At 36.2% G+C, this 14,602-nt stretch overlaps 1 protein-coding gene across 1 annotated transcript; it reads left to right on the forward strand.

The window, feature by feature from the left end:
• The first annotated feature begins 4,774 nt into the window (after nt 1-4,774).
• LOC145778605 (protein-lysine N-trimethyltransferase SMYD5-like) lies at nt 4,775-14,351 on the forward strand. Its single transcript, XM_082590130.1, has 10 exons — nt 4,775-4,868; nt 6,822-6,929; nt 7,878-8,018; nt 8,317-8,370; nt 9,733-9,867; nt 9,992-10,097; nt 10,983-11,222; nt 12,515-12,626; nt 12,703-12,813; nt 14,227-14,351. Exons 1-10 carry the CDS (start codon nt 4,824-4,826, stop codon nt 14,333-14,335), a joined length of 1,161 nt encoding a protein of 386 aa, XP_082446256.1. The 5' UTR covers nt 4,775-4,823; the 3' UTR covers nt 14,336-14,351.
• The last annotated feature ends 251 nt before the right edge of the window (nt 14,352-14,602 follow it).

Below are 14,602 nucleotides of genomic sequence, written 5' to 3' on the forward strand. Positions count from 1 at the left end.
GTGAGGATTCCAAAAATGCAAGTGTTTTCTGTGTATTACTATCACAAAAAAAGTTATAGCAACTTCTATTGTTTTTAGGTGGTTGCAAAAAGATGCCCAAAAAGCCTTGTGGGAATCCACGTAGAGCAGTGGTTCCTAACCTGGGGTTCGTGGACCCCTTGGGGTCTGTGAGAAAGCATTTGGGGGTCCGTGATTACCTTGATGAATTTTGGAGAAAAAAAAACAACTTTGTTCTATATGCACAGATGGAGCACCAGCTATGCTCGTGAACAAATACGGATTTGCTGCTTTAGTAAAAAACGAAGCTCCTCGCGTGGTTGTTACCCATTGCTTCTTGCACAGGTACGCCTTTGCAGCAAAAATTTTACTAGCAAGTCTCAAAGAAGTTCTGACGAATTGCGTGGAAGTCGTTAATTTTATCAAAAGCAGAGCTGTAAACAATCGTTCTTTTAAAGCGCTCTGTCAAGAAGTAGGGTCAAATGACGGAGTACTTTTGTATCATTCTGAGGTACGTTGATTATCTAGAGAAGTTTTAAAACGACTGCAGCAGCTAAAAATGAGTTATAAACTCTTTTGAAAGCAAAAGGAAGTCCCATCTCAAAATTGTTCGAGAGTAAAAGTTTTCTATACGGCATGGCCTACTTAGCCGATATTTTCGGTCATGTTAATCGTGGCATTCAAGAACCAGGTGTGACAATAACTGATGCAGCTGAAAAACTGAAAGCGTTTTTAGCCAAGTTGTCGGTTTGGAAACGCAGATTGGAAGGAGGTAATTACGCTAACTTTCCAATGTTAGAAGATCTTATCTTGATGGATGAAACTCAAAGAGAATGTACTCTTTTGATCTCTATGAGAGAAAAATTTTGTGCACACTTGAAAACCCTGCAAATCTCATTTCAACGTTATTTTAATTTAGAACACCTGCCGAACGAAGTTGAAACATGGATTCGAAATCCTTTTCTTTTTGACTTGAACAACATTAGCGATGACGATCTCAGTAAAGATGACCTAATTGATTTGAGTTCAAAAGAGTTATTACGCATTGAGTTTCATTCAAAAACTGTGGAAGAATTTTGGTGCTCACAACTGCAAACCTACCCATTCTTGGCAAAGCAAGCAATTATTGTTTTGTTACCATTCATAACCACTTAACCTTTGCGAGGCAGGATTTTCAGCTCTTGTTACTATAAAAACAACATCGAAATAGCCTGGACAGTGGACGTTGAAGATGACATGCATGTTGCATTGTCAAAATCTCAACCGCAGTTTAGTCGTTTAGTTCAGGAAAGGCAACAACAACCATCTTATTAAATTTGCTTACGTTGAAAAAATTTCGGCATGGCACTTTGGGTCACCTTAGTATTCAAATACTGCCGACATTTCTTGAACAATCCATTCATTTTCTTATTTGAGCAACTGTTTAACTTGATATTTGCCGCAGGAGTCATAGCGGCAATGCAATATGACACCGTACAGTAGTTGAGTAGCATAATTATTACAATATTCGTGAACAGTGCTGTAATTGAACTGACTCGTGTGAAAATAAATTTTTTTGCAATAGTATGTTAATTGAGTTTCAGGCAAAATTTAGGTAGGGGTCCGCAGAATTAATAATTTGCCTAAAGGGGTCCGTGACAACAAAAAGGTTGGAAACCACTGACGTAGAGGGAAAAAAAATTTTTTATAAGATAACCAAAGATGTCTTTTATTCTTCTTCAACAGATTGATCATGTTTGATCAGCTGTGATCTCCCTAATGAACTGCCTCCATTTTGTTCTGTCCTTTGTTTTTATTAATGTTTCCGGTATGCTTTTTATTCCTGTAATTTGCTTGATATTGTCAAAATATTTCATTTTTTGTCGTCCTTTTGTTCGTTTGCCTTGCACCATCCCAGTCAACATTGAATTTTCCAACGAATTGCTTCTTGCTATGTGTCCTTGCTATTTTATTACAAAAACGAAAAAAAATAGAGGTGTTTTTTTTTATTTTTTATATCATTTTAAAGTAAAGTATGGTTTTCACAGAGTTTGTCCATTTCTAAGCCTTACATTGTTGCTCTTGTGTCATGTAATAATAGGCACACCAATGACATTATAATGGTTATTATTTCTTAACAATCAGCCTGTTACTTGAGGTTCAAAATGGCTGCTTTTTTAAACCTGACTGCTTCCCTATTGTGTTCTCTGTCTGAGAACACCCTGTGTAGGTTAGTTAGTGGGTGTTGTGAGTAGAAGGTATTGAGATGGAGGATTGCACTGTTGGGAAAAAAAAGTAGTAGTACTTGTCATTTGAAATGGTATAGCCATAAAGACGACTACAGAGCTTTGTCTGACCTTTCTGAAACTGAAACAAAGTTAGTTCTATGGAGATCTGGGATTGAACTTGAAAAAGAGGAACTGCCAATGTCAACAATTTGCAATCATCATTTTGCTTACTTTCTGAAAAAATTTTCGAACTATTAAATCTTGATTTCAAATGACAAGTACTACTACTTTTTTTCCAACAGTGCAATCCTCCATCTCAATACCTTCTACTCACAACACCCACTAACTAACCTACACACGGTGTTCTCAGACAGAAAACACAATAGGGAAGCAGTCAGGTTTAAAAAAGCAGCCATTTTGAACCTCAATTAACAGGCTGATTGTTAAGAAATAATAACCATTATGATGTCATTGGTGTGCCTATTATTACATGACACAAGAGCAACAGTGTAAGGCTTGGAAATGGACAAATTCTGTGAAAACCATACTTTGCTTTAAAATGGTATTAAAAAAAAATTAACAAAAAACACCTAATTTTTTTCTTTTTTGTAATAAAAGACATCTTTGATTATCTTACAAAAAATGTTTTTTCACTCTACGTGGATTCCCACAAGGCTTTTTGGGCATCTTTTTGCGACCACCTAAAAACAATAGAAGTTGCTATAACTTTTTTTGTGATAGTAATACACAGAAAACACTTGCATTTTTGGAATCCTCACCCGTAAAAATAGTGAAATCGAATGTTTGATCACCTCTCTATCATCAGGGGGCGCAACAAATGACATTTTTATGTTTGAGAACTCATCAGCGCCACCAAGTGATCAACAAATTTCAAAATGGCATATCTAGTGAACCGGTTGATCGATTTTCATAATTTTTTTTGTTGCATTCAGAATTTCATGCACATCAACATATTTAAAAACAAAAAAATTCTAAGAGGGGCTGGATGACTTTTCGAGGAACATCTGTTGAATTATAATGGAATGACTCTTTGGTGACCAGGCCTGCGTCAATGATTCAAAGCCTCTACAAGTATGCAAAACTGCCAGGATTAAACTCTGCTAGAAGCTTTCCCAGTCCGAGGATAAAGATTCAATCAATCAATGTTTGCGTCAACAGCAAAAAAGAAATTTAAAAACAATTGAATTTTCCCCAGAGAAAAACCAAAACCTGACGAGGACAATATTGAGTGCTTCAACAACATTTGCATGTTTTTCTGACAGAAAAACTCATTCTGCTTGTTGGTAGTACAGTATGCGAGCAAACAATTCAAGTTCAATCCTCTCAGTGTAGATCAGGTGTTTAACATCAGGCAACCCACACCGCTATACGATCTTACATATATATTAAGTTGAATGCTATCAGACCTCTAAGCTCCTGGCAGAAGTTGAGAAGTCGTTAACTACATAGTGGCTTCCAAAACTACCGCCCTGATTGGCCATGTTTGGTCGTCAGCTTCCACAAGCCAACATTTTTTCACTTTATTGGTCTTTGAAACTTTTTACTCCACTTGCGTTTAATCATGAAACGTTTTTCTCTTTCTGGCACTCGCAACCTTTACAAAGTAAAGTTTTTCACAGGAATATTGGCAAAGTCTGACAAGAAACATTGCTGTTAAAAGTTTTGCAAAAAGGCTAAGTGTAGAACTATGCAAACTTGAAGGTTAGCTCTACACCTGCTTAAGAAGCAGTACACTTCAATACAACCGCAAATATGTTGTATTGTTGTAGGGCTTGTTTGCGTTGTTACCTAAATGGGAGCTGGTATACGAGATGAAGCTCAAAGATTTCTCTTTCAGATTGTCTCACTACCTCACTATCTTTCAGATTATCTCACTAGTCCCTAGCCTACCTCACTATCCTTCAGATTATCTCACCACCTTTTAAATTATCTCACTATCTTTCAGATTACCTCACTAAGTAATAGGTATCTGTTTGATTGTGTTGATGCATGGCCACCTAAAGATACGGCCTGATTTGTCACATTTTGCAGAAATTTCCAGGTTTTTTTAACTTTGGGCGAACGTTTAAATAAATTTTTCTAAAAATTAGATTTTTACGCTTTCTTTATTCTTTTCCCCAGATGTCACAATAGGTTTTAACATCCTCACATGTTGAAAAACAAAGAAAATTTGATTTTGTAGATTTTAGTCAGACTGTTAATTTTCAATAACAGTCTGATTTTGCGTTTTTCAACTTACTTTTTCTCATTTGCTACTGCTTCCCCAAGGCAACAAAAAAGTTTTTTGTCATTAGGAAACCGCAAGAAGTAAAAACATCTCAAAAAATGTCAGTTAAGCACTAGCAGTAGCTGTAATCAAAATCTGCAAAATGTGACAAATCAGGCCGCATCTCCAGGTAGCCATGGTTGATGTTACCCAAAATATATCCTGTAGTTGGTTTTTTCCTCTTTTTGTAAACACTTTACTTGATACATTTTGTGACCTAAAAGAACAGTAAACCAAATTGACTTCTTCTTTTGTGATTTTAATATCATTGAGTTCTTTTTATAGTTATAAGGTATAGTCTGACTAATTAATGGAATTTTAAACGGATAGAAATGTCAACTATGTCATATTATGTGAAATGGATTAATAGTGAAAAGGTATGTAGCAGACTTTCGTTTTCTGGTTGGTTCTTCTTTCTGTTGAGACAGTATTGTTTATTTGATGCATATAAATGTTTTTGTAAATTGAATTTATTTATACTACAGTAGTACACTAGTTTCATTTTTATAACAACTGGAGCATCGAATGCAGGGCAGAGCATAATAATAAAAAAATTGTTGTCTACTTTACTTTTGAATCAACAGTCTTGAACATGCATCAAGATCAAATTTTGTTGTCTATTTTTTTTGTTGCAACCAAGCCAAATTTTTAACTTATTGCACTATTTTAGTAAGTAGTGCAATAAGTTGTTGGTTTAACTTTTTGTCTTATAAATGGTGTTGATTTATGAAAATATTCGAATAAATCAATTAAAAAGCTCAAAAATTCTTGCAATGTTATTCATTTTAAAATTTCGCTATTTTTCACTGTTCTTGGCTATTATTTGAGTAAAGTTTGGCTCCAAAATTATTTTGGATCTTGCAACTCTGTTCAAAGTTCAAACACCTTATAACAATATAGCATTTGTGTTTATACATGTTATACTGTGTCGCTTTTTCTGGACTTCTGCTATGTTTGACAGGTGTTTTTTGCTGTGATAATCAGAAATAAAAACAAACTGAACTGAATAATTAAATCAAAGATTTTAGTGTTCAATCACTTAATCTTTGTGTAGCTGCAGTGCAGGCCTCGAAATTCCGGCGGTCATGGCGGACATGACCTCCGGAATGACCTTGAATGTCTGCCGAAGCCGACTCATTGGTCGGTCATAAATGACCGCCGCAAAATTCTTGACAAAAATAAAGCTAATGCAGCAAAAATATATTTTAAATTTGAATTGTTACAATTTTGGTTTAACGCGAACAAATACGGAGCTGAAACGATAATAGTACAAGCAATTGCTTTAAAGATCACATTAGAGTGGCGTGGTTAACCAGCTGATGGCAAAAGTAGCCATTTTTACATCATTTCAACGCCTTGCAATGTTGCCTTGAAATAAAGTTGTCTGAACTTTTCGGCAGGATATGTATTCTAATTTTAACAATGAGGATTATTGCGTTACATTGATCGTTTGTTAAAAAGAAACGTCACAGAAAGCAAGTCTCAGCTGGGTTCCGCACGTGCTTAGGCGAATGTAGCGACCTTATTCACGCTGATACTGATAGAAATAGAATTTCTGCACAGAAAGGAGGGTGTTAGACTAACACTATTGTGTTAGTTAGTTAACACTAACACTATTGAGTCACTAATGCGCATTTGTCTGGACGGTCCTGACATGGAGATTTACAACCCCGCGCCGGCAGTAATCGCTTGGCACAACGATTCTATAACGCGAAAACCTCGGAATAGGTGATGGTAGTTGCTTTTGTAATAAGGAAATTTGGATTTTTGTTTTCAATTGTTTTTATTGCGTCATTACACGACTGTCATTGACGCACTGATTTATTTGCAAGCAATCTGCTCCAGTATACTTCAGGGTCGGTTAATTAAGCCCATCAACCATTGCAGAGTTATTCTGTTGTAGAAAATCTTCTTCTACAAACACGACTACACAATACTGTAGTGTGATTTTGTGCAAAATCTACATGTAAAAAATATGTCCGGTTGAGATATTAAATGTCCGCTGAAAGGGCCAGTCCGGTAGGACATGCTTGACCGACGGAAAAAAGTACAAATTTCGAGGCCTGCAGTGTATTTCAAGTTAGCCAAAATTTTCAACATCTTACCAGCACCAGTATACAATGTGTTGTAACTTGATGTACTGTAAAGCATACTTTCCACACAAATTAATTGTTATAAATTTTATAAAATTCATGAAATCTCGATTTAAAAATATCTTTTAGTTTCAAGAGAATCAGTTTCACATTTTCCGAAGGCGATCGGCTGATCGCTCGAGTGCTCGACATGGAAAATCAAATTTTTATAATAATTTTATTACATTCTCTTTGCAGGGTTTAGGTCTATTTGCAGCCCACGCTTTACAAATTGGTTGCACTATTTTGGAGGAAGATCCGCTGATAAGTTGTCAGTTTTCATGGAATGCTGTTTACAAATATCAAGTAGGCTGTATAATGTAGTACTTTGCTCAACAGTCAAGTAGAGTAGTGCATACAGTATTATTTATTATATTAAGGCACCATACGCTGGCAATGTTTAATATACTTAAAGTAGTTTTCATTGGTTGCAACAAAAAATATTTTATAAATCATAATTTTCAATATGATACATCAAGCTTAATCAACAGTAACATCAATTTTATCTTGTTAATTTCTAATATTCTTAAATATTGAATACAGCATCGTACGAAAATATACAGTATTCAAATTAGACAGAAATGCCGAAGTTATTGACTAAAAAGAGAATTATATCAGCAAACCAATGCTGGCCCCAATATCTAATATATATGTATTGCAGAAAGCGCCTGCCTACGATAGTAGATTCTTTGCTATGGAGCGAAATAGCGTGCAGCCTACACTATTTAGTTATAGTGATGAAAACAATAAATGCTTGTTATCAAAACAGCTGTAAATGAAGTATCGCCTGGAAAGAAAAATTAAGATCGTAAAACGAAACTTGGCCTGTGACATGTACGATAGAGACTTTCCGCGAAGCTGTTGTCGCGGCAACAAGAAAGCTAAAGATACATATGATGTCTATGATTAGGTCGAAAATAAATACATCAGACACATAACGAACATGGCTTTGTAATTCTAAACATTTACTACAATTTTCATGCCAAAAAAGTTACGCAATTCAGGTTCGTCTGATCCGTCAACCGTCATTTTCACGTAATGAATATTGCAATGAATTTCACGTAATTAAATAATATATGCTAATGTTGAAGGTTGAATGTATATGTTGCATTCAAACTATTTCTTCATGTACCATGTCTGTCCTAGGCTTAGCTTGCTTATGTGATAACAAATTAGTGTTTTTACATTTTGTTCTGATGCTATGGTTTGTCGACCCCAAGTTTAATATTGCTTTTAATAACTAAATTTTAACAGGCTTGTGATTACTGTATGAAGTCACTTGAGAGCGCACAAGAAATGTGCAGACGCCTTTGTCAAACCGAATCTATCGTTTTGCCTCATGAAGAATGCTGCTCCGCACTGCAAGACCGCTACGTGACATGTCCCAATTGCAAAGTAAGAAGTTGTCATATTTAAATTAGCGCTAACCTTAGATTGTTTTTTTTTTCTAATAACACATCTTTAACTGAATGTATGACGAAATCACAACATAATCGAAAAGTATCAAGTAGTGTGATGCATGTCAGGCGTAACTGATGTGATAAGTAATAAGTACGTAGCTTACCTACACTTCACCATGGACCGTGGTACACCGGGTATGCTTAAGGCTTAGGCTACATTTGGCTACGATTTCTGCTAAGTCAACCCATCAATACAAATTAACTGCATAGCCGTGTGCATATTTCTGTTTCAGACTTTGTATTGCTCTCAACAATGTTGTGAAAAGGCACTCAAAGAATATCACCAAGTAAGTTGAACACGTTGCGACGGCAGCGGCTTGACTAGAGATTTGTCCTAAAGCCTGGTCTACACTACAAAATATTTTGAGCTGAGCGTGGCGCATTCTTTGTTTATTTAACACAAAGCTTCTCTCGGCAACAGCGCCGTCGTCGGCCTGAAAACGTCTGGTCATCGCGAGCTTTTTTTACGCTCTGGAGAGATTCGCTTGACCAAGGTTCTGGCTCAGAATTTAGTTTGAGCTCAAGTCTTGGCATTTTGTGGACTTTGGTGGAAAAGCAGTTTCAGTTTTCTGTAAAAATGGTACTCTGTTTCAGTTAATAGGTTAGTTGGTGTGTGTAGATAAAAATTAAAAGGTTAGCTTTAAAAAAGTCTTACATAGATCTACTTAGCTGTTAGTTTGGTTAAGGTGGCACTTCACTAGGCTTTTGGTATGATTAAAGTTGGCCTTCCAGCTAGTATGGTGGTCCTACCTCTTAGACGGATTCAAATTATCTTTAGCTGTTGGTCAGGTTTAGGTAGCACTTCACCAGGCTTTTGGTCAAACTTGGGTTGGCCTACCTGCTAGCCTTGCATTGATTGCAGTGTTCAACTGTACAAGTTAAAGGATAGGTCTACAATACTATTCTAGATTATTTTCAGTTGACCTATTACACTGTGTCAGTACAGCGATGGATGCGTTTGATTGATAAGTATAAATCAATTGAAGGCGAATTTCCAGCCAAATGACTTAACCAAGCAGAAAGTGACGTTGTTAGCGCTTGAATGCACACGGTCGCAAGATCTAATTTGCCAGTGTAGACAGTTTTTAGTCTGTCGAGGCTTGACAAGGCAGGCGTTTGCGCTTTTCGGGCTTGTAGTGTAGACCAGGCTTAAGGAGGGGATAACTAAAACGGTCCCACACTGCATTTTTGTCACAAAATACATATGAAAACGAAGAGGCCCAACTTTATATTGAGGTTAGCAAAGGAGTAACTCCTGTTTCTTGTCTCTTGCACAGGTCTTCTTTTAGGCACCAACGGTGTGCAAGTAACATGTAAAATGTATGTGTAACACATCTCCACAGTAGATGTGCCAAAATAAAAGTAATTTAATTCTCTATGTATCATAAAGACCAGCGACACATATGAAATTGAACGAACCATTGTGAACACAGAAATATGTATATATGTATGTTTTTAGATTCCTATATAAGATGTATTCAACGTAGCGTCTGTGGAACTTTTCACCACTTTGACTTGATAGTGAGCATATCTTACACTTGCAAATGCAAAGACTGCACACGTCATTGAGCTTGCGTGAGAGTTTCAGCTTAAAGTTGGCAACTGTGCGAATGATAAGCTCGACTCATCCTTTTTGCATGATTGCGCAGGTGATGTGTCCCGCATCAGGTTTTTATAACCCAAAAGCAATGGAAGAACTTGACGAAATCTGGAGAAATTTCCATTATCCACCTGAAACTGCGACGATAATGTTGTTGGTTCGAATATTGGCTCGATTAAAACAGGTTGTTGACTGCAACGTCTATAGATTTTTACCTAGATTTTTTTTTATTGGTTTTATGCAAATAGCATGCTCTTCCCTAACTCCCGCATTTTTTACATTTTGGTTTTTATTTTATTTTTCTATAGGTAGGAAACAAAAGCGAATTTATTGCTGAGATAGAACAATTTTTTCATAAAAGTCAAAGTGCATCAGGTGAAATTGTTCACAAACTTTTAGGAGACAAGTTTGAAGGTTGGTTTTGTTATACGTTATTTTGTCTTGATATTGTACGTTATTGCGTCTTGAACAAGTACTGATAGTATCACGACAAACGCCATCTTTGTGCAGTGCGTGGTAAAATAAAGCCACGAGATTTGTTTCGTTTAGAAAATGTTCGTGGTTTGTATGTTTGATCACATCCAGCAAATCTCGTATGCAGACAATAAAGCAATGTAAAAAGGACTGATGTGCTTGCTGAGGCGTTTAGATCTGCGCATCCACATTCAATAGCTACAGAAGATTTAAAATTTTATAATTAATGATGATGATAATAAACTGTAAACAATCAAATAATACTTTGGGTTTTTTTCTGAATAAATTGATTCGTTCTTTTCTTTACATGCCGATTGTTTGTAGTGCTTGGTGGCTTAGTGAACAGAGTATGCATCTTTGAACCGGTAGGCACGGGTTCGATACCCTGTCGGGTCATATTGAAGACTTTATTAGAAGAGGCTCTAAATCTTATTCCTGCTTGGTACTGTTTGCTTTGTAGATGTATCGGCATGCGGCGTTATATAAAGCACACGTGTCACTATTATATGGAAATGTATATTTATAGTCTTACCTGCCTCAGATTTAAATAAAATTATAAGAATACGTTTATAAGGTATATATGTATGTACGTCATACAAAACTTCGTTTCATATGTCATACTGCTATCATTGTCACAACTGACGTAAATACATCGAAGTTTGCCAACATTCTGTACAGTATAATCCAGTGACTTAATTTACACAATTATTGTTGTGAAGCATGTCACCGACACACGGCAAATTAAAAAGTGAAAATTTCTCAGTGTTGAGTGGTTTGTGCACGACAAAATACATTATTTTCCTTGACTATTTTTTTCTTTTGTAGGTCAACTACATATTCTTTTTGAAAAATTTAAATCCCTCGTGTTTGATGAAGTCGTTTCTCATTGGTTCACGTACGATGGTTTTCAGTCATTGTTCGCCTTGCTTGGAGCTAATCAACAAGGCATTGGATCCAGTGCGCTAAGCGTGTGGGTGCACAATTGCGATGAACTTGATTTGCCAGAAACAGAACGTAAAGAATTAGACGCATTTATTGACCGTCTTTATGAAGATTTAGATAAAGGTACGTGAATAACACTAACGACAGCATCGATTCCATGCATTTGTAGTGGGACTGTTCGTAACTAAAATAATTCATTTTGAACTTTATACCATTTTGTTTTGTCATGCATTCGATACGAATCGCGAAAGTTTCTCTGAATGCCGAAGCACCAAGATTTACAGCCTATTGTACTCGAAACAAATCTTGCAAACAAACCGACCGCGTCGGCGAAGGCGGAACAAAACGGACATTTGCTTCTTTTTTTTAAAACTACTTCTAAAAAAAAAAATTTTAAAAACTAATAAAAATAAAAAATTTCTCCATCTTCTAAAGTTACTTGAATAAATATTTCACACATAAAGTTGAAAACTTTCGTGCCACACTCGGCGGCAAAAGGATTGAAATAGTTTTTTCCGAACTTTGTTATAAAAACTTGTCCACTTGAATGTGATATTTAGGTGTTTCTTGAAAATTTCTGCTTCTCTTAGTTATGAACATTAGTGAACAATGGATCACTATTTTCCTAAAAATGAACTTTCTCATCTGCATATTTTAGTTTTGCTTATAAGTATAGACTTTCTTGGGTAGCTTGTTCGGGGCAAAACGGACATATCGATATCCCTTGCAACACAACCAAAAAGAAATAACATTATTTTAGCCTGGAAATTGTTTTCAAACAGGTAGCTAGTCTGTTTTGGAGACCTAAAACACTGTTTTAGTAAAACAGCAAAGATGTATTTAATTATTTATGTCTGCTTTGCCCCAGAAATAGAACTCATTTTTTGTAGATAAACAAAAATACAGTAAGTTTCATACTCTGGGCAGTTATTATTACGTGTCATGTTAATTTAAAAAACGCAATAGGTCCATGATATCTGATTTGATTGCTCAAATGGAGCACTTTGAAGCTAGCATGTCCGTTTTGCCCCGTCTTTCCTCATTGCATTAGCTTAGCACAGAGCACCCTCTTTTTAGTATTGATATGATTATTGTAGAATAGACCAATATTTCTATTACAAAGCAATAAACCTAAAAAATGTGGGGAAATCAGCCCTTGCTTGATGACGCCAATGCTTCTGTGCAAGTGATTTTGTAGTGTACGGTTGAAAAGAAACCCGTCAAGCAAACAATCTGCAAGTTACCATTGATTCCCTCATTTTTTTCGATTGAGTAGAGCTTACGAATCAAGCTCTAAGTTCGGTATGCTGGCTTTTTTTATCACACCTTCTCAACAAGTATAGTTTGGATGCCCATAATAAAATAGGTTAAAAGTTTTTCGTTGAAACTTGTCGATTAATTGTTATTATACACAGTTGCTGGAACATTTTTAAACTGCGAAGGAGCGGGACTGTTTTCAGTACAAAGCAAATGCAATCATAGCTGTTTACCAAACTCTGAAGTGTCTTTTCCTTACAACAATCACAGGTGCGTGAACAATCTTGTTTTAGTCACTATCAAAAGTCGATATTTCACATGATAAACTTTCTCTTCTATCACCCAGACTTTCATTGAGAGCGATCAAAGATATTAAAAAAGATGAAGAAATAACAATATCTTACTTGAGCGAATGTGAACTTTATCGCAGCCGTCATTCTAGGCAAAAATATTTGAGGTAAGTACCTTTTTTCCATAAATTTGGCAGATGTATTTGATGTTTTAAAATACATACCTTTTCAGGATTTTTTTCTACTACCGTACTGGTAAAGATCCCAATGAACAGGAATTTCGCTTATGGCTTCCTGCATGTTTAGTTTACGTTTAATAGACCTAGTAGCGTATGTTGTACACTGCAGGACAGGTGTTCTAGACATTGTCAGCGACTGTCCTTTCCAATGTAGCCTACTGCCTATTGTATGCGAAGCTAACCTCAGGCGCACCTTACGGGTTCATTACGTTCTCAAGTAGCTCTGGTAGGCCACAAAAATAAAGGAGCTCAGAGGTTTGGAAACCCATACAATTTCAGCGCAGTAGATGCTGTAAGTTAGATTGTGCATGGTCGTGGCAAAACTTCGTCATTTACATTTAGTAAATAATAAGACAAGTTCCTACTATTCTCTGTGATCAACGAATCCGTTGCATGTTATCTCAAAGGCAGTGCATGACATGTCCATTGCGGAATGGCCCGTTTCGGTGATTTTTTTTTTAATTATTGGGTACCCTAGCCTAATTATCATTGCCGTTATAGGGTTAGGGGTTAAGGGTTAGGGATATCTAGAGAAGGGGATACGAAGGCTTTTATTACGTCTGACAATAGAAGGGCTTTTATTTATCTTAAATAATCTCTGTTTATGGTAAAATAACAGTTGGCACCTATAGTAATTTAATAAATTTTGTTATGACAACCTGCATTGCACTATTACCACCAGGTATGGATATTCAATGAATGCTCATAATTGTTAATTCAACTACCCGTAGCCTACTTGCTTTACACCTAGCCAACTGCAAAGGTTTTGTCAAAAAAACAGCTAACTGATAACCTTTTAACTGTCTTTTCAAACAAGTATTCTTTAAATATGTTATACATAACACTTGCTAACTGTCTTGTGTAGCTGAGTGTACCAGCTGCACTACCAAACTTTCTGCAATTTTAAAAAGAACTGCATGTTTAACGCGGTACCAACTACCGCCCTTCTAGTGTCATGAGAATAAGACAATCGCACTGAGCCTTCGTATCCCCTTCTTTAGATATCCCTGTTTAGGAGTTAAGGATTTGGGGTTAGGGTCTTATTTCAACGTTTAGCGACGTTAAAACGATGTAAAAGCGGCAATGATAATTAGGCTACGGTACCCGATAATTTTCAAAAAAAAAATTTAAAAAAATCACCGAATAGGGCTCTCACCGAAAAAGGCTCTTACCGAATAGTAGCAGACCCGTCCATTGCATACGAGGTAGATAAACAAGAGGAAATCATTCAGAATGAGGTTTTAGTCCATTACGTCCGATTAAGTTATAGACTATGCGTTGGCCTTTGTCAACTCTGTTTAGATACGGTACCTGTATTAAGCATACATGCATCTTTTTCAGGCAGAATTACGTGTTCAATTGTCGGTGTGAAAAGTGCTTACTGCAATCTGATGATCCTGATCTGACTTCTGATGAAGACGATGACGAATCAGATGATATTATGAAATAAATTTACTTGCACTGATTATGATTGGTAGTGGGCTACATTTTAATTTGAGATGTCAGCACAACATTTAGTACAATCCAGATTACCGCATCACGCCCGCGTCAACAGCTGTTATAGGAAAGCCGGGTATGAAAGTAACACTTTTTGTCTTCAACGTTATATATATATATTTTTTTTGTGCACCTTTTTAAAAATTTTTGCATAGTACATAGTAGCTCAGCTGGTTAGCGCTTGACTTCATGAACGAAGAAGCTTCAAGATCAAGCGGCG

Source organism: Aplidium turbinatum, chromosome 10 (genome assembly GCF_918807975.1).
Source record: "Aplidium turbinatum chromosome 10, kaAplTurb1.1, whole genome shotgun sequence".
Classification (NCBI taxonomy): Eukaryota; Metazoa; Chordata; class Ascidiacea; order Aplousobranchia; family Polyclinidae; genus Aplidium; species Aplidium turbinatum.

What these genes read in the sequence shown, in the direction of transcription:
- LOC145778605 (XM_082590130.1), top strand. Translation starts at nt 4,824, where the DNA reads ATGTCAACTATGTCATATTATGTGAAATGGATTAATAGTGAAAAG. An exon ending in AATGGATTAATAGTGAAAAG is followed by an intron (nt 4,869 to 6,821) that starts GTATGTAGCAGA and finishes TTCTCTTTGCAG; the next exon opens with GGTTTAGGTCTATTTGCAGC. An exon ending in TTATGAAGATTTAGATAAAG is followed by an intron (nt 11,223 to 12,514) that starts GTACGTGAATAA and finishes TATTATACACAG; the next exon opens with TTGCTGGAACATTTTTAAAC.